This window comes from Sinocyclocheilus rhinocerous, unplaced genomic scaffold (assembly GCF_001515625.1).
Source record: "Sinocyclocheilus rhinocerous isolate Xijiao unplaced genomic scaffold, SAMN03320098_v1.1 scaffold554, whole genome shotgun sequence".
Taxonomy (NCBI): domain Eukaryota; kingdom Metazoa; phylum Chordata; class Actinopteri; order Cypriniformes; family Cyprinidae; genus Sinocyclocheilus; species Sinocyclocheilus rhinocerous.
This window is the reverse complement of record NW_015627893.1, coordinates 105422-126152: the sequence shown is the minus strand read 5'-3', so window position 1 is coordinate 126152 and position 20731 is coordinate 105422. Positions and strand designations below refer to the sequence as shown.

Here is a 20731-nt window from a genome sequence, read left to right as displayed (position 1 = left end):
GTAAATATTCAAGCTTGATATGCGAGATCAACAGAGAGTCTATGATATATCTCATTATTTTGCTTATCATTTTCAGCACAATATTTTCAGAAGATTAAATTATTTTACACGTGTAAAAATTGAAGTCAAGGCCAATTTGTGTAGATGTAAGACTTTGCTTGGGTTTAATTTGTCTCTTTATATATACATCTATTCAAAATATTTAGGAAATTAGTCATAGTTCCATAATGTAACAAAATCACACCACACTGACCAGCCTTGGAATCTGAGCCTATAAATGTTATAAATTTTATTCTACCGCAGATTGTTTTATACCTGGAAAGAAATAACTATTCCAAAGACATTACCATGATCCACATCTGTCAATCTATTTTAGCAAAATCTGAGTTTACATTTGAGAGCCTGTGCTTATTGTTTTCCAGCCTATCTGTCAAATTTAACAAAATGCTACCGTCCACTTGTTTGCGAAAATAGAATAAAGCATTAGAGAATTTAGCTTTGTTTTATTCATTGAGCCATGCATTGAAACATTGAGAATGAGTAACAGTTGTACTCATAAGATTACATACCCCTTGCTGAATATGCAAATATGTTAATAATTTTAACTAAATAAGAGGGATCATGAAGATTGCGTGTTATTTTTATTTAGTACTGTCCTGAATAAGCTATTTCACATAACAGATGTTTATATATACTCCACAAGACAAAATAATAACTGAATTCATAAAAAAATTACCCCGTTCAAAAGTTTACATACCCTTGAATCCTAATAATCTGTTGTTTCCTGGATGATCCACGACTGTTTTACTTTTACTGTGTTTGTGATAGTTGTACATGAGTCCCTTGTTTGTCCTGAGCAGTTCAACTGTCTGCTCTCTGCTGGTTTTCCAGCATCTTCTGCATATTTGAACCCTTTCCTACAGTGACTGTATGATTTTGAGATCCATCTTTTCACACTGAGGGACTCATACACAGCTATAACAAAAGGTGGAAACATTTACTGATGCTCAAGAAGGCAACACAATGCATTAAGATGTGACCTTTTGAACAGGATGATGATGTGTAAATTTTAGTTATTTTGTTTAAGATTCAAGGGTATGTAAACTTTTGAACGGTGACATTTTTATAAATTCAGTTATTATTTTGTCTCATGGAGAATATATAAACATCTGTTATGTGAAATAGCTTATTCAGGACAGTATTAAACAAACAATAACAATTTTCATGATCCCTCTTATTTTGTTAAAATTATTAACATTTTGCATATTCTGCAAGGGGCATGTAAATGTATGAGCACACCTCTCTAGCTGTAAGTGACAGTATTTATGAGGTGCTGTGGTGTGTTCTAATGGCTAAAAAAACTTGACTGGTTTGTTGACTGAGGATTCAGTCCCCTAAGAAGCGAGCAATGAGACACACCACCCTGACCAAGACACTAAACCTCAGGTTACTCCAGGAGGACTTAACCTGTAAGAAACAAACTTTAAATGTGTTTGAATAAAAGTGTCTGCTATATGACTATATGACGTTTTTACTAATTAAGTGGCAAAAAGAAAAGAAAAAAAAAACATCTGCCTTATTGAGAGTATTTACTTTGCTTTATTCAGGCCCTCTCATCCTAATCTTCTCAGAGAGCTCTTCTTTCACTGCAGCCTAAGCTAGTGGAGGAAAGTGAGAAAGAAAAGCAGATGGCTATAGTATAAGACACAAATAGTATCGTGACACAGAAGGGCTTGGGTTCTGGCAGCAGAGGCCCTGCAGCAGGGAAAAGGGGTGACAACCCGGTGACATAGCAGCTAATGACACCTCTGCCATTCCTGTGAGGATTAACAACCGTTTCTCCTTCATCAGCATTGGTCAGTGCGACACAAAATGGCAGCAGATATTGCTTCAGTGTTTGCCAGTTAAAACTGTAAGGAAAAACAGGAAGGTGAGGTGTTAAGAGGCATAAAAGAGACAGACGCTGAAAAGGTAGACTCACAAGCAAAGCTGATTTAAAAGTATAGTTCACCCAAAAATGAAAGTTCGGTCATCATTTACTCACCCATATCTGCTTGCAGAGAGGAATTATGGCTATGGGAAAATATATATAAATCCCACTCCTGACATGGAAAGTGTACTGACTGAATAGGGTATAGGGTTAAAATAAGCATTTCTATGTTTGGTCATAATTGCTGACTGATATAAGTAGTGCTAACTTGTGCACCACAGCTCATTTTAGGTAGTTTGTTTTCTTCTTCTTTATTTCATTGACGATCAAAGGGCCCCACCTTGTGGCTGCCCCACCTCATTGACACAAATGTCTCCTCTTTATTGCGAGTTTGTCAAAAGAAAAAAAAAATTATTTTTTCAGGTTTTTGGTATCCTATCTTTAAATGTGAATGGGCTAAATTTAAAGGAGTAAGCTAGTAATTCAATTAAAGAAAGAGCATTTTTGTGCATTTTTGCAAAAAACTAACTTATCCAATGATGAACATGAAAACTAATTACATGGGTTTTCCTTACACTTATTATTTATCATATAAAGCAGGTAAGAAAAGTGGAGTCGCAAAACAGGCAAACCATCAATATTATTCGGAGAACAGTGCACATTGCTGATCATATGAAGAAGAAAAAAAGTAAAGCAATCCTTCTCTCCTTAGATCATGACTTTTGATTCTGTCAGTTGGGAATTTCTTTATCAAGTTATGGATAGCTTTGGATTCAGTATAGCATCAACGTTAGTATTTCCAATTCAGTTGTTTTACAATTAGGATGCAGATAGATCCGTCCCATTAGACTTTTTATGTTTTTTACTGAACCATTGGCTCAAACAATTAGTGATCATATAAAAAAAATAATAAAAAAAGGATACAAAGTCTATTTATATGCAGGTGATGTACTGGTAACATTACAAAACCCAGACTCAGAAGTGCCTTTGTTGATGAACATCTTAAAGACATATTAGAGCTATTGATACTGAACTTTGTTCCCACACAAGAACTGGCAAATAAGTATCATTTTAATTGGAATTTATCTACATATTCAGTGTCCTGGGATGTATTTATTGAAGGATTTGTCCTCTTTGTACACTTTAAATTACATCAAATAAATGAGAACATTTATAAAGATTTGGACAGATGGACTTTGCTTGCCCTAGACAGGATAGGATCCATTAAAATGAGATTACACTGGTAACGTTGTTGCGTAAATGATTGTATTTTGCGCGGTTTTTCACACATACATGATATTCGAATGATATGAAAGACCTCCTCATTCCGAACAACTTTGCCTCTAGAACCACTGCTGTCAATCAAATCATTTGTCAAATGATTGAGATGTAAAAAAAATAATAAAATAAAAACTTTTGCAAACTACTACTAGGTTATTCTGGGGGGGAAAACACTGCAGTACAATTCTCTGAAATCTCTAGGGCAAAAATAATAAATTTTTTTTTAGAAATTTACCCTTTGGGAAGCTAAAACGGGGTTGTTTAGAAAAGGGGCCTGTCCAAATGTACCTAAACAAAAACTAAAAAAACACATGCGATAATTAAGTGATTCTAAACAAGCATGCAAAGTTTTAGGAAGATCGGACCACAGCTGCCTGGTGCTATAACAGTCATACATGTTTAAAAAAAACATATTTCTATTGTAAATTACCTGGATTTGCCAAAAATGCTTTTTTAAGTCATTGATTTAGGTGGATACAGACTTGCTAAATAATTTTTTAATTTTTTTCATATGTGCTTTGTAACCTATTGTGCGTTATGGAAGAATGAAACACACGATGCAGGTCACCATCAACCTATGTATTAATGTTAAAGGAAGGTGCAACAAAATGATAGAAAGTACAATGTGTTTTCCCCCAGCACATACACAGGAGTGCAGGGGCAGAGGAAACCCCGAATCAGAGTCTTAAAGGGACAGACACCCAGACCATTACAGCTTAAATGCCTTAAAGTGCTTGAACCCTGGTAATCGCTGCTTGCAGCTATATTTCCCCTTGCAATTACCGAGAGAGAGGGGAGGCATGGCATTACTTATTATTAGTTAGCTGCTCAGTTAAGATCGGTGCTGTCGAAACTATGTATCAGATTGGGAAAAGATATAGATTTCTCTGATGGACACACCAGTACAGTCAGTTCCAGGCTGTCTACACCTGGTGAAAGTGATATATATATATATATATATATATATATATATATCAATTACATAATCTGCTGGAGGTGGATAAATGCCTCCAGCTTCATAAAGAGGTACAGGGCTGTGATCAACACTTTGCTCCAGCTTTGTATGACCACAGATATACAGTAGGGTCTGGACTCTGGACCTCCCATGGCATTAGCACCCTCTGAAAGATTTTATAAAACGCTCTCCAATAAACCATGTTGGACCTCACAAAGACTGAACAGTTGCCACAGCTAATAATACATCCACTGCATTCGCAGACAAACCTTAAAGACACTTTTTACAGCATATGTGTACTTTCAGACAGCTTTCATTGTCTTTATTTGCTTAGAAGCACTAACTTGAAATGTTCATAGAAGCTCAAATTATTAGCTTTCTGTGCATAGAAGCTTCAATGTGACTTGCAAATAAAATGTCTAATACATTAAGAACTGTCTTTCTGTATCGTAAATAAGTTTTCATTTCACATGTAAAAAGCATTCAAGAACAGGTTTCGTGGCATAAGTTGCAAAAAACAAACTCTCTTAAGGAAAGAAGTTTTAGGCTGATGATACACAGGGCAACTTTTTGAGCAATGTTGCCGTCAACGGGCATCCAGGTGAGACACAGGGCCCACAGCCGATCTGAAATATCCAGATAGAAATTTGTTACCCATTCTCAGTGGGAGAGTGCCCAAGCAAATGGTGTTTTCTTTCCATGCCACTGCTCATCCTGTAGATTGCCCTATGCATGCATATAGTTCTCTCAACTGAAAATAATCTTTATGCATTTATGCACATGATGTCAACATGAACACAATTTAACTTAATTATAGCTGTCAAAGAAGCTGTACAAGTATAATCTAAACTGTGATTTAGAGAAGGACAATTTACAGATCAAATTGGATGAGAAGAGACTGTATGTTCAGGCTGAATTTCTTGACTTTTTTTTTTTTTTTTTTTGGAAAAGTGAAGGCTATTGAGTATGTATGCAAATTCATTTTTTTTTTTTTTTTTTGAAAAGTGAAGGCTATTGAGTATGTATGCAAATTCAGGCCATTATAAAGTAGCACATTAATATTTCTGACCCCTCTGCCAGTTCTGAGTCTATTAACTGTAGGTGTTGAATTCTGGCCTTTCGCAAGTGTCCTGTGCTGACTCTGAGACAGGTTCAAATATAATCAAATGTTTTGAAACCTGGACCATACCCATATTCATAACCACAAACTGACAGCTAAAACTACATAATTAAGTTGAATGACATTTTGTACCGCAAGGTTATGTCTCAATTAAGTTTATTAAACACTGGCACAATATACACATTCAAGAGCATCTCCAAAACATGACAACAGATCACCTTTTATAAGCCATGTGCCATCAACATAAAGCATTATATATGAGAGCTATTTGTGCAAATGATTCACTACAATAATAGTACACAAAGAAAACATTATGTGAGAATGTTTCTGGTACTCTTTTTTTTCTCTAATATTTAAATACAGCGCACAACATATTTTCCTTTAAAACAAAGTCGAAATTTCAATATTATGTGGTCAAATAAACATGTCAGTTCTCACAACAATACACAGAAACATCTATGGACACACACCAGACCACAGAACTATGTGGGAAACAGCAGAGAAACTGGATGCAAACATATATGCACACCACCAATAAATAATATTTAATGTTAATATTTAATCTAATATACAGCAAAAAATTCTCTTTTCATATTTACAGTTATAGCACACGAAACATTAAGCTGTCTGTTAATAGATATTTACCTTATATCATTAATTTATAATGTAAAGTGTACAGTTCACATTAAATGGTGCCTCAGTTTGCAAATACAATAAGGTTATTCTGGAGCTGCAAAAAAAATAAAAATAAAGTCCACAGAAGACTCAAGAATGAATCTCACAAAACTTGTCAAAGACATGCTCAGGAAATTATATTTTGCATAAAAAAAGAAGGTTAAAGTTTACACTGTAAGATGAAATGTTATTTAAATAGTAAAGTATTTATGCACTGCATCTAACATATGCACTTGACTTAAAAAGCTTTGTATTACAGTAATTTAGGGGAGCTAAATTACTGTAATGCCACAATAATGCCACATAATGCATGCACATAATGCCACATAATGCACATAATGCAATAATGCCACAATGCAAACAAATCTTAACCATCCAAAAAAATTATCCTTCTTTATGCAAAATATATATTTCCTTTTTTGTTCTAATATGATCAGGACATGTATTCCTGAGATTCATCCATAAACATGCATATTAAAGGAATGATTATCACAAAAAAAAATCCAACAGCACCCCGATGACATGTAATAACAAGAAATTAATAATCAAATCAATAACCAAAGTAAACACTAGTGCTGTGAGGACGAGAAAGGAAACTGGCTCTGTGTCTTTTACTCCGTCTGGGGAACAGAGATGGCAGGACCCTTGGGGTCGTCGAAGCGGTCCATGGTGCGCAGCTGCATGATCATGTGCAGGCCGTAAGTGAGAACCAGCACCATGAGAAGAGATGTGACGAGCCCCATCCAGATACCAGGAGTGAAGAAACTAGCACAGTCACTGGCGTAAGAGAAATCCTTCCCAGCCACATTAAAGCCCTGGATCTGTCACATGAGAGAGATTCCTGCTTAAATACCATTCCTGGGTTTCATCTCACTTTCATTTTGTTAAGTAAAATATGGTATTTAATGGAAATCAACGTAAGATGGAACCTGATTTTAACTATCAGGTTCCATCTTACATTGATTAAGATCATTTAAGAACATTTTAACTATTTTAACTATTTAATTTGGGTTGTGAAATTTTGGCTATTACATTATGGGGTAATATTTGTAATTTAAAGGGGTTTATGCGGTTTAAGGTTAAAAAAAACACATTATTTTCCACATACTGTACATTATTGTTTCTCCTCTATGCCCCGCCTTTCTGAAACGCGTCGATTTTTACAAAGCTCATCCGTCTGAAAAGTGTGCTGTGATTGGCTAGCTATCCAGTGCGTTATGAATGGTCGAATACCTCAAGCGTGTGACGGAAATGTTACGGCCCTCACCATAGAGGCGTTTTAGGGGGGCGTGGCTGACTCTTAACTTTTATAAAGAATATCTCTTTGGGTTTGAGATTTCAGTCTTTGCAACTTCAGGGATCTTATCTATTCACGAACAGCTTGTAACACTTCAAAGAGAAAGGAAAATTTGAAATCGCATCATATGACCCCTTTAATATAGCAAATGTTTATTATAGACTTTAAACCATGGGAACTATGAAGTAGTTGTCTTTGGTTTCATTGTTTCAGAACCTACCTGGAAGTCATGTAAAGAGATCTGCCAGTCGTTGGCGTTGTCCTTGTCTGAGTGGGGTGACAGCTGAGGGTAGCGGGAACTGCTCACGGACTCACAGCGGTACGAGTATTCGGCCGGGGCATAGATGTAACGGCTGCCATTGAACGTGGCAGTTTTCCCATCATACTCCAGATGAACTAGATCCATGGTGAACCAATGGCGGGCAGAAACCTTATAGTGACGGCGGTTCATTACAAAACTGAGGAGAATACAGAACACAGTTCAAGCCCAACACAGAGACATAGAACACAGAGATTGTGTGTGTGTGTGTGTGTGTGTGTGTGTAAATGCGAAAATTAAACGCTTACATGAGCTTAAAAGAACGGTAATTCAGGACGTCTTCGTAGTTCAAAACCAACCTGTATTTCAGGAGAAAATTGTGGTTCATGAACTGCCAACATATACATTTATATGATAATAGCATAGCACTTTAATTGTCTAATACACTGTTGTCTTGCCATGCTGCCTACTGTATACTGAACACATCAAAGTGCAAGTTTCAAATCCGTTTGTCCTGTGGTTATAAGTTTTGCAGGTCCATGGAGAATGGGAAAAACAGAAAGGAGCACAGATTCACTGTCGGAGCATCATTGAGTCACGCATCCAGTGTAGACAGTGTAACCCCTGCTGTCTCCAAAATTAAACCCTATACCAGGGGTTCTCAAAGTTTACATTCAAAGGTCCCAATCTGAATTATCATCAATGTCAAAAGGTCCGAAATAATCGTTGTTACAAAACTTGTTTTTAATAAACATACTTATAACTTTATATAACAATTCAACTTTATATATGCTTAATTATCATATTCATGAAGTTATCAGGTCGTACTCGTGTTTACAAATATTAACCATGGTTTTACTACAAATAAAACCAAAAAAAACATGGTTACTAGAGTTAAACCATGGTAACCACAAATAAACCATGGTCTTGTTACACTAACCATAGTTTAACCATGGTATTTGTAGTAAAACTGTGGTTATACAAAGTCTAATCAATATGCCAAAAAAACATGGTTACTACACTTTTACTATAATAAAACCATGGTTATTTTAACTCTCTGAACTGTAACAGTAGGCTACAGCATTTAATACAACTAATGCCCAATAAAGCCGTTCTCATTTACATATTTTCTGTTTCTGAAATAGTACTTCAGTGTAACTTGCAGTCACTTCAACTGAATTGCTAAAATCTTGAATTAGAACCGCTGTTATACAGCAGTGAATATTACTTTATTATATATATCATGCAGCACAAACGTCCGTCTGTGTAACAAACCATGTGCATATTTACAGACGAACTACATTCATGTTCATATGCCCAGACAGTCAACAGTGAGAGGTTTTTGGAAATGCTGTTTTGTACTCCTTCATTCACAAGTCTGCTGTGGTTCGGTCCATTGAATGTCAAGAAAGACGAGCTGCGAAGCTGCTGACATCCGGACCGGAGTCCAGACATTGAGAAGGGCTGCCCTATACCCTCATTTACTATTCCCTACATTATTCCACTTATATAGTCTACTAAATGAGTAAATGGAAACAAGTGAATCTGAACAAGCCATCTTCTGACACAAAGAGGGAATGGACTACTTGCACTAAACTAGCGAGCCGTACTATTTGAAAAAGGATGCAAATCGAAAAAATTGTATACACATTTCTTTTTTAATGATTCTGAATCTAAACTATACATTAAAATGTTAAAATAAAAATTAAAAAATATGAATAAAAATTACATTAAAAAAATTAAATTAAAAAAATACTATTTGTTTTTGCATATGCACAAGTGCACGTGTGTGGACTAGAGACAGGACGCTCGCCGCAAGCAGGTGTGTGTGATTCGCGCAAGCGGTTTAATGCATTTGAACCTCTAAATTTGTAATTGCATCTTATGCATCTTAATAAATTTAAACACAGTCAGTTATGTCTTAAGGACAGGACAAAACATCTGATACGTGCAAACAGATCTTTGCATTAGTGTGAATGAATGCATGCAATTATGATAATAATTATTACTGCCAGAATCAGAATCAGATCATGAGGTGCCAAACAGTGTATGATACAAGAGTATACAGAGCGATTTAAAACACAGCCCCCTTCTTTGCTCGACTGTGAATGGTCCAAACCCTGAAGGCCAACCTCCACAGGTCAGATTTTCTATGAAGGGTCCACACGCACTCTACTGAATCACAATGATCAACATGTATGTTTACATATCAATGGCTATTTAGTATGGAGGGGCACTGTTACTATTTTCACATGGATGGCCAATCATAATAAAAGCAGTAGTAGTCTTAAAGTTTATAGTCATTTCATCTAATTCTCAAAAATGGGTGGAAAATTGGCATGATGATGATAATGACTAACCTAAAACTAACATTAGAAGTGGATTTTAGGGGACAAATAAAATCCTGAAGAAAATGTTCCCTTTAACATAAACCTCACATGCAGTTTAGCACTATTTACCGGGAGTGCGTCTCATTGCAGGATGATCCAGACAGGTTGGGTTCCACACCTTCACCGAAGGTTTTGGGGGCAAGGTCATGCCTCTCCCACTTTCCTGAGCGATACTGGCTGACCACCAGCTTCTCCGCCCACAAGAGGATGCAGGTGGAGCCCTTCTCCTTAAACTCCAAAGGCGGGTTCGTAGCGGTAGGCTCCTCACGACGGGACTGCAGTAGGGATCGTGACCAGACTGAGTGCACAGCTGGAGACGCCTCCTCTATCACCTGAGACAAACACAAGCCACCTTAAACTCCTACATTGGTTTGATATAATCACACAACCTCCCATTGAAAATGTAAAGCAGTGGGGCAACTTGCCTAATTAATATATTAAACCTGTGAAAACTTATTTGGTAGTCTTGTGTTGACAAATTAATCTGTTTTGAATTCGAAACCGTCCATTTTACGTGGGCACATTTTCGAATGTGACTCATCCAACCAGATATTACAGAGGGAACTATTCCTTTTAAATTATTAGTTTTATGGTTTTTGTTTTTTGTTTTCTACTTTATGTTGCGTGTTAAGCTTTAAATTGTTTGATTGCGTTACATTTTTAAGATCCAAATAAAAATAAAAAAAATCATCAACTGAGACAAAGTAACTTACATGAAAAGTATTTAATTAAACGAAAGAATTTACAATATACGTTATTTAGCATATAAACCATTTTCGGTTGAATTTCCAGTAAAATTAAAATCACTTCAATGTATACCGTTACACTCATATAAAATCACTCATATTTCAATTTTGGTTTGATTTTGGTCACACTAGCCACCCCTACCTGAAGGTGTGTACGTGCATACAGGATAGTTGCAGAGAAGTCTTACCCTTGAGGGCCAAAGTGCAGTAAACACTGCGGTATACGGCACAGACTGAGCTTTCATGATGCTCAGCACCTGACCAATCACCTCATCTACAGCAAACAACATAATGCCATTCATTTGCAGGAAAACACTTCATTGTATTAGTATCTTGGCTTGTTTTACAATAATAATAATTGTTAGAGCACAAGGCTTTTGATACTTGGTGATGTTTGAATATGACACGTACCGTTTCCGCTGAGCACTTCTTTAGTAGACATCATATCAGCCCTGCAAGAAAAAGACATCTTACAGTCAAGATCAAGAGTTCCTTTTCAGGTTTTAAGAAGGTCCCAAAAGTAAAGGATTTTCATCTATTCACCCTGTATTACTTTATGTGTTTCCAAATTCAAAATGAGATTTTATATAAAGAAATGCTCACCCGACAAATGGAAAACAATGGCTGTGTTCAATTGCATACTATACTACCGTCACTTTAAATTTCTGTCACATGGTGAAGAAAATTCTAAAAGAAGACAGAAAATAAAATTCCGTTCTTGGATTTTTCAGCTCTGCCTCTCTCATCCTTTTTACTATGTGGATTTCAAAAGACACTTTATCTCTATTTCTACCATTCACTCACTATATCCAAGATAATTATCCATGGTAACATACACACTGGCTACAATTAATGGTTGTAATGTCCCTGCTGTAATAATTTCTGTCACAATGCATATCCTATTGCCTTAAAATATAGTTAGATCCCATGAATGTCCAACATAGTTTTCTCTTCTAACTGTGCTTATTTGCATCATTGGTTGCAGAAGGTGGTAACAGATGAGAAATCTAGTTATATCTTCTTCATGCATTTCAGCATTTACAGCATAAAAGACTTTGTAAATAAACTTTATTTAATAAATATGTAAAAGAACCATAGTTTTTGGAGAAGATAACTCGATGGCACTCACTGAACAGCATTAATGAGGTCATGTGACAACGCAGCATAGTACAATTTGAAACAATATCCAATTGCATAATGTATCAGTTCATATACTATTTAAAGTAAATCTGTAGTCAGTGTACAGTATTGATTTCATTCTGAACTCCAGCCAGTGTCAGAGATTTGATTACCCGCCGCTGTAAGGGAGGCGGAAGACCAGCAAGGCAGCAACAGAAGCATTGAGGCGGAGTTGAGCAAGCGTGTCGGGGTTCATGTAGAGAGGAGCCGCATCAATCTGGTTCTGGAGCAGTGTAGAAACCAAAGCAGTGGCAGACGATGATACCGATGGCAACCATAAGGAGGAGGAGGACAGCAGAGCCGCCTGTGAACATGCCACAGTCATACATCAACAACACCTGAGAGCTGCTTTTTAATCTTTGAGCTAGTGATTTCAACTGAAATAACTGAAAAAAAACCTGAAATCTCAGTTAATACAAACAAACAACTTTGTTTAAGTCAACTAAAGTCAAAAACATAAGTAATAAATATCATAAGTAGTGACAGATGGACGTCAGACATCAACATACCTCAAGATTTTGGAAGACACTATCCTGTTTGTTTCCAAAGACTCCTCCATACAATGTGAAGTCATCGACACTCAACTGAATGAATGAATGAATGAATGAAACACAGAGAATTCAGCCAATAAGATTAGCACTACCTCAACTAGCAATACAGATTGTTGTCTTCAATAAAACCCATCAGAAACATTTAGAAATGTGTATCTATTAGATATATTGTGAAATTATAGTATCTCTCTATCTCTCTCGATGTCTGTCTCTCTGGCCTCATTTACAACTAGTATTAATGTATTCTGTAATGTGAGCTAAACCGGCGCAGTGCGCAGCGCTGTGTTCAGGTGTGACTCCAGCTCCTCCACAGACACAGTGTGACCCGCTGATGGAGCATTCACAGGAGACAAGGCAAACCTACACACAACACATTAGAAGAGCACAGGGCTAGAAAAACACATACGCGACCCTGGTCCACAAAACCAGTCAGAAGGGTCAATTTTATGAAATTAAATTAAATTAAATAAGCTCTCCATTGATGTATGGTTTGTTAGGATAGGACAATACTTGGCCGAGATACAACTATTTGAAAATCTGGAATCTGAGGGTTAAAAAAAATCTAAATATTGAGAAAATTGCACCCATCAGAAACATTTAGAAATGTGTATCTATTAGATATATTGTGAAATTATAGTATCTCTCTATCTCTCTCGATGTCTGTCTCTCTGGCCTCATTTACAACTAGTATTAATGTATTCTGTAATGTGAGCTAAACACGAGTGGACAAAGCAAACCGTATATGCTTAGAATGTTGTTTTCTTGTTTTATTTTCTTCCTTTTGTTTTCATTTAATTTTGTCTTTTATCAACAGGCGGCACACGAATCTGAGGGTTAAAAAAAATCTAAATATTGAGAAAATTGCCTTTAAAGTTGTCCAAATGAAGTTCTTAGCAATGCATATTACTAATCAAAAATTTGGTTTTTATATATTTACGGTAGGAAATTTACAAAATGTATTAATGGAACATGATCTTTACTTAATATACTAATGATTTTTGGCATAAAATAAATTTTGACCCATGTTTTTTTGGTTATTGCTACAAATATCCCTGTGCTACTTATGACTGGTTTTGTGCTCCAGGGTCACATATCACGATCATAATGACACAAAAACCGGATTAACGCAGATTCGAGTAAACTGTCTAGACATCCATGACGGCCAAAATGTTTACTAGCTTTAAGACTAGCCATCACCGCTCAACACTGCTATCTGGAGTCTAATGTAAGCACACTGAAGCTTGTAGATGCATATATTGTTCGATTACTAAACGTGTGTGGTTTATCAGAGAATGTAACTGTTTAAAGCTCATATTGCAGTGTTTACACGGGTTTTCAGTACTGGACAGCGCCCGTGTCATCCAGCTAGCAAACCGCCAAAGCTAACTCTCGCCCTCCAGTCTCCCGAACTACACCATATACTGTCGGTCTTTACCCGTCGCTCGCCCAGGCGACCAGAGGGACTTGCTCGTCGCTTTTCGCTGCTGCGATCACACACAGAAGAAAAAGCGAAATCATCCCGGTGTTACCGGAGACCGTCCTCAAAGCAGCCATCTTCCGCGCAGATGAGGCGTGACGTCATAACCGGCCATCTTCAGCGGGATCGATCAATGACGTATAAAGGGCATAAATGTAGCAAAACAGGACTAGCCTACATTAAGGTTACAAACGCTGCCAAATTACACTGTAATTTCAGTTTAAAAATACCTTAACTTTTTATAAATGGTGTTCATACTTTGGATTCTAATTGTACCAAGTTTTTGAGAAATATTCTCATTAGCCTACTAGCAAAAATGTTGTTATTAAAGCTAAGGCAAAATGGTTAGCACTCTATCCAAACATTACTTTTTTTAAGGCATGGGCTGTGCCAAATACATTTTTGTTTAATAATAAAGTTAAAGGAATGCATTTTAAAATCATTCATTATTATATATATACACTTTGCTACGTGTACTTCTTAGGCTAACCGAGACTTGTCATTAGCACTTATATATTGTTGCTCTTTTGTTAGTTTTGACTGCTTTTATTGTCCTCATTTGTAAGTCGTTTTGGATAAAAGCGTCTGCTAAATGACTAAATGTAAATGTAATAAGTATCTAAGTCAATTTAACCATATTTCTCCACTCTGCTCTTTCTGCCAAGAGGAAGAAGAATCTATTTCACATTTACTCTATTTCTGTTATTATTATAAACAATTCTGGCTTCAAATATCAGCTTCCCTACTTCTTGTGTTCCACCAGCTCTGTAGTAGCCTATTTCCATCAATAAGGTTCTTTTCCATTCTGATATTTATGATAATAAGGAGTTAGATGATGTCTTAAACTTCATATGTATGATGGGTAAATACCATATCCACAAAGCTAGATACCTCCAATTTAAACCCAGCTGCAAAATATTGACTTCTGATCTACATTTATTATTGTCATCGCTTCAAAAATCTCCTCCAATAAAAAGCTCTGAAAACATCTCGTATTATAGAATGGTAAAGTAGTAAATTTTATCATATTTCTCTCTCTTCTGTATTCCCCCATATCTAAATATATATTTATTCCCTAAACAGCTTAAAACTGATTGTCTTTTCTTTCAGGAATCTGTTTCGTTCTGTAACTGATTACTATGTTAACATTTAAAGGTCACAAATGGTGTAGCCTAGACCTACTCATCATAGCTCTGACGGGGGCTGCGTTCACCACTTTTCTTTTTTATTTAGTTTGTCCTAAAGCTTTGGCAAGATATTTCAGGTTCTATTAGGGCTAACATTGTATATTATAATATATTTTATTGTATAGTGTGCATTGTGGAAGAAGGATGTATGCGAAGCCTTCTAGATTGATCAGTTTTATCTAATAAATCTGATTCTGTTGCTTGCTAAATTCCACAATCACAAATATTCAAATCTTAGACTTCTTTTTTTGTTTTAATTAAAGAACTTGAGTAATACTTTATATTTAAAAAAAAGTTTTATTCATTTAAATTATATAAATAAAATAAGTTTTCACCCCCGGCTCTTAATGCATGGCTTCTCCTTCTGGAGCATCAGTGAGCATTTGAACCTTCTGTAATAGTTGTGTATGAGTCCCTCAGTTGTCCTCAGTGTGAAAAGATGTACCTCAAAATCAAGGGTTCAAATACACAAGAATGCTGGAAAACCAAAGGATTTGTGGGACCTGAAGGATTTTTCTGAAGAACAGCAGGCTGTTTAACTTCAGGACAAACAAGGGACTCATGAACAACTATCACTAAACAATAAAACACAGCTGTGGATCATTCAGCTAACAACACAGTATTAAGAATCAAGGGTGTGTAAACTTGGGTTGGGTAAACTTTGAACAGGGTCATTTTTATAAATTCAACTATTATTTTCTCTTGTGGACTAACATCTTTTATGATCTTATTCAGGTCAGTACTAAATAAACAATAACATGCATTTTGTATGATCCCTCTTATTTTGGTAAAATAATTGACATTTTGCAGATTCTGCAAGGTGTATGTACGCTTTTGACTTCAACTGTATTTGCAATAAATACTACTTTGAAATACAGTGATTGGAAGATTAAAATTAAATTCAAACAACTGTTTGTTGTTATGTTTTCTGTTTGTGCCTTATAGGTCACACAAGAGAGATCTTTCATTTAAATCTTTAATATGTCCAGTGTCCACTCAGATTTTCATCACTTTGCATTGTTTAAAATTTAGAAGTTGTTGTATGAAAATGCCTTCTAATGGATCATATAAATTTTGTTTAATAAAAAACAGTTTAGCAAAACTTTAAGGATTTTTATTTTGAACAACCGATCAAATGTTTATCTACCTCTAAAATGTATTTCATAAACATGTTCAACGATCTTTCCATCATGTTTATTATTTTGTTTAGAGATCATAGTACATCAGATATTAAAGTATTCTGTCTGTAATTATATTCCGCAATAGGCACAAATGCCTATTCTGAAATAATTCTGTATTTACAGTATTTCTGTATTAATTATTCTGTATTTACAGTATATTTACAGTCAAATACTGTATCAAATATAAAAAATCTAACCGCTAGTATCTTCCATTTAAAATGTCTCAATCTGTAATTTTAAAAATTACTAAATGCTTCAGCAGTCCCACTTTAAATCAAGAATTTGACTTCTTGTCACGATAATCACTGATCCAGCTATGACAACTGCGCATACAAAGTTAACATGTTCAGATGTTTAGGAAACTCCATACAAATAAAAAAAGAGAGTGACTCACTGACATGCTCTGATGTAAAAGAGTTACTTCATCGTTCTAAATGCTAATGCTATTTTTGATGGGTGAAGTATTCTGTACAATTCAAATTAAAAAAAATGACTGTGTAAGAATGCAACATATCGTGCTTCACAGTCTACAAGGCATTTCCAGTCACTGATATGCACACAACATGTCTCCTGAAGACATAATTTACTTTCTCTATAGAGGTGTACAAAAACAAAAGATGTTTTCCTTTAGCCCATGTCTGACTGTCCACACATAAACGAACGGACACCCATGAATATAATTTTACTTAAAAAGATGCCGTAAACCTCTTTGGGTGTAGTCATCTGTATGATTGTTTCTCCTCAGTGTCTACGCTGAGTTGTAAGGCCCGGGTTAGCTAATGGGTAATGTCCTGAATAGCCCTTTATCCTGTAAAACGTCCCTCCATGGGTCACGAGTGTTTCCGTATCCTGTGATGAAGCGCCTCCGCCTGGGCTTTCAAACTGAGCAACTCCCCTTGAATAAAGTCTGTCAGTGTTTTCCGCATTTCCATCTGCAGAGAAAAATAATGTCGTACTCTGTACTGTAAGACTACTACTACTACTATTATTATTATTATTATTATTATCTTTTTAAACACTCTACCACCTACCGGACCTGTGTTGTCAGCTCTCAGGGCATTTACCAGATGTCTGACTGTGAACGGCTTTCCAACTACAACAGTTACTCGCTGCACAAAAGAAAAGTACACTCAAAAGTCAAAACTGTTCTGTAAGTGTGTCATTGACAAATATTAGGTATGACACATCAAAATATGTATTGACCTGTCCTACTCGAGGGATGTATGGTGTTTGATTCGGTAAAACATTATTCATACCTGAAAAAATATGGTACATAAACATGCGCTCAAATATGAATTCATGAAGTTATGTGCTACGGTAACAGCTTATGTCATTTGAATGTGCACGTGCCTAGCTTACCTACATGCCACATGGGTAAAATGATTGGGTGAAGGGAGCACTCCGCAATCAAACGCCCGATTCCTGTCAAGGAATAGAAGGATTAACAACCAAACAAATCAGGGTAAAGCAAACTATTTGCTATTATTGGAGCATAAATCTTACCCCATTTTATCCTCATGAACTCTCCAGTCATGTTAACTTTACCTGAGACGAGAAATGTACCATATTTCCTTTAACTTGTACCACAAACAACTGTCGAGGTTAAAAATATGAGTGTTCTCTGCTGTCTGTACCCTCTGGAAATAAGTGCACCCACTCCCCTTGATTCAGCCTTTCCACGAGGAAATCCATTCCTTTCTGATATACTCCATCTCCTAAAACACAGGACAGTTTAATGCATTCAATGAAATGTACCTTTAAAAAAAATATTTTAAAAAAACCTTATCAACTCCAGTGTCTCCTCATATGTTTTTCATACTTGGTTAATATATAAATTAGATTTTAAAAAAGCACTGACAACTGTTATTTTTAGCATGTGTTCATGATTATAACATCTAACAGTCAGCTGCAGCCAGATAAATTCCTCTTCTTCTATCACTGTGCATTTCAAATGTTTTCTGCAGCACTGATGAGTTGCTTAAACTTAATCTTTACCATCTCTTTCAAGTCATAATTACCAAAATTATCCCGCATACCTTTTAAACACAGGTACCTGTCTCCAATGGCAGGCAAATTATTTTAAGTACATTTTTTTATATAATGACAGTCCATTTGTGCTTTACTTTTTGTGTACCAAAAAAAAAACTACTTTACAAAGTTTGATTTTGTTTAATTTAGTCATTTAATAAAAAAACTGTGGAAAGTAAAACACGCTGAGGAAAAAAGCGTGGCATTAGATGAGTTCACCTCTAACAACAGGCACACATTTCCCTCTGCTGAAGAAGCTGGAGTGCAGTTCTCTTGTGAAACAGATGTCAGAGGCAGCAGGTGTCCTGAGCACACACAGACAACAAATATATGATACGATATAAAGTGATGAAACACTTTTACACGAGTCTCCAGATTCTGCTTTCATTCACTCACCATCTCATCCTGTTAAAGCTCCACAGATGCCGGAGCTTCAGGACTCCTGTTATCAGAATGTGCACAAACACTTTAAATGCATTTACATTTTCTACTGCCAAATCTACTCTAAAATGTGTTACCTCAGTTATATTAAATGTGCTTTTTTTTTTTGTTAAAGCCATGATTTTATAACTCAAAACCAGGTATCTGAGGCTCTGCCTACCCCAGATGTGTGGATCATCCATACAAGACTGATGATTGCACACTGTGATAAGAGGCGTGTCCTGAGGACGCTCATCAACCAGGTCCATCAAAACATCCTGGTTGTGCACCACCAAAGAGTTAAAATAGTCTGCAGAATCAGATAAATTAGGTTAAAGTTAACATCTTTCAGAATTTATAGTACACATTATTAAAAATCTGGATATGGAGAAACAGGCCCGTAAGCCAGCTATGAGGTCACAGTAAATTTTTCATGTTCAAAAATAAAGTTTGTCCTCTGAATGATTAATTTGCCGTTTAAAACTCCTCATATGAATGTCTGCATGTATAGTTCAGTTTTGACAGTTTGCAAGAATGCTTAGCATCTGTGGTATGAAAATAATCGCTGCGAGACGCTGGCGGAGTGAACAAGCCTCTGTGTTGCCAGATCCTATGTTGTTATAATATAAAGTAATATATAAAGTAATTATAAGCGTTTTTGGACTTGTCTTTTCCACTTAATTTGACACTTTAGAAAGTCAATAATGTGGCAAGTTGCAGTTTAGGGTCAGAGATATCTTTATCTTATTTGCAAAACATTTGAAATAATTTCAGTTTATTTCTATGTTTTTATAGCAATATCTGGCAACACTGCATCGCCGGCACTTAAACTGACTGCAATCAAAAAAGCCCACGGACAGGTTATTTCTGACAGAATAGCACATTCAGTAAGGGAAACGCAATAATATATAATTGTATTATCTGTCAGAAACGTTATAAACGCTGTCAAAAACAGTGGCTTTTATCACTAGTACACAGATCTGTAGAACAAGAAGGTTACAGAATAAAATGAAATACACAAACATTAGCCATGAAGAAGTCTATGCCAAGTCGTTCAGTATAGAAGTTAAATTTTCACAAACATTCATAAGAGCACTAGACAAATTTGTCATCTATAAAGCAATGATTATTAATGAAAACTATAACAGTTATGTATTGTTGCATGAATAATAAGCAACTGATAAAATTATCCACCCCATAGTAAAGTATTAACAAATTTCGATGCAATAAATAGGGTATGATTTAAAAATGATCATCCCTCCAAAACTGGGAAAATATCTTTCACAAACATCTACATGCCTGTCTCTTTTGAAGTGTTTATAGTGTTTATATTGAGTTGTATTTGTAGAGGTTATTATAGCACAATGCATGTGGAGAGACATCAGACTCACTGGTCCAAAGGTAGCTGTATGAGCCCACCATGCCCATGACCACTCTGCTGGATATTCTCCAGCCCAGCCGGGGGCATTGTGGGAAGGGCCACGTGACCTCCAAGGGCATCGCCACAGCATTCACCCACACTGATGAGATATTACAGCGAAGACAGAGAGAATACACTGGTTATCATCTGTTAAGAACAGACATATCTACTGGCAGGGATACAGTTCAGCTGCTGAGTATATATTTGCTCCGGATGAATCAGATATAGCAATACTTTTGGGATAGATCTGTTTAGCATAAGCAGGAGCTTTATGTCCAAATAAAAACAGAGCAGTGTGGCAGCTGTAAACACAAATTACACAACCTTGAGAAATAGCGTGATGTGTGAAAACACAAAACACTGCGAAAAAACAAACATGACATAAAATCTGCTTTAGTCAAACAATAAGAAACTTCCACATTTTAAACGTAAACTTATGTAAACAGGGTAATTATACATGACCGAATTGACTAATGGGTGTAGTTAATTGTTCGCCGCTTTTCTGTAACGGCAACGTTAAATTGTAATGTGAATTTGTTTCATTGTAAAAAGTAAAATCAAGAAAATGTAACCCTGCCACCTTCCGTGCCGTCAGCCGATGGCCGCAGAAATGCAGCTGCTCCGGAAGTACTATA

General features: G+C 36.0%; 1 protein-coding gene and 1 pseudogene across 1 annotated transcript; both read right to left on the bottom strand.

Annotated features, from left to right (window-relative positions):
- Nucleotides 1-6410: 6410 nt before the first annotated feature.
- Nucleotides 6411-13965, bottom strand: LOC107736945 (V-type proton ATPase subunit S1-like; annotated as a pseudogene).
- Nucleotides 13966-16142: 2177 nt separating this feature from the next.
- On the bottom strand, nt 16143-20731 carry LOC107736970 (tafazzin-like). The gene is made up of 11 exons (XM_016548360.1): nt 20677-20731; nt 20068-20196; nt 18858-18986; nt 18653-18698; nt 18476-18561; nt 17863-17943; nt 17732-17773; nt 17588-17650; nt 17432-17484; nt 17260-17337; nt 16143-17160 (listed from the first exon to the last, which is right to left on the bottom strand). Exons 2-11 carry the CDS (start codon nt 20174-20176, stop codon nt 17059-17061), a joined length of 789 nt encoding a protein of 262 aa, XP_016403846.1. The 5' UTR covers nt 20177-20196; nt 20677-20731; the 3' UTR covers nt 16143-17058.

Bases quoted from the DNA above. Each gene is read 5' to 3' on its own strand.
- LOC107736970 (XM_016548360.1), bottom strand. From the start codon at position 20,176: ATGCCCTTGGAGGTCACGTGGCCCTTCCCACAATGCCCCCGGCTGGGC. The intron at 18,987-20,067 runs GTGAGTCTGATG...CTGATTCTGCAG, and splicing joins ATACAGCTACCTTTGGACCA to ACTATTTTAACTCTTTGGTG. The intron at 17,651-17,731 runs GTAAGATTTATG...ATTCCTTGACAG, and splicing joins GTTCATGAGGATAAAATGGG to GAATCGGGCGTTTGATTGCG.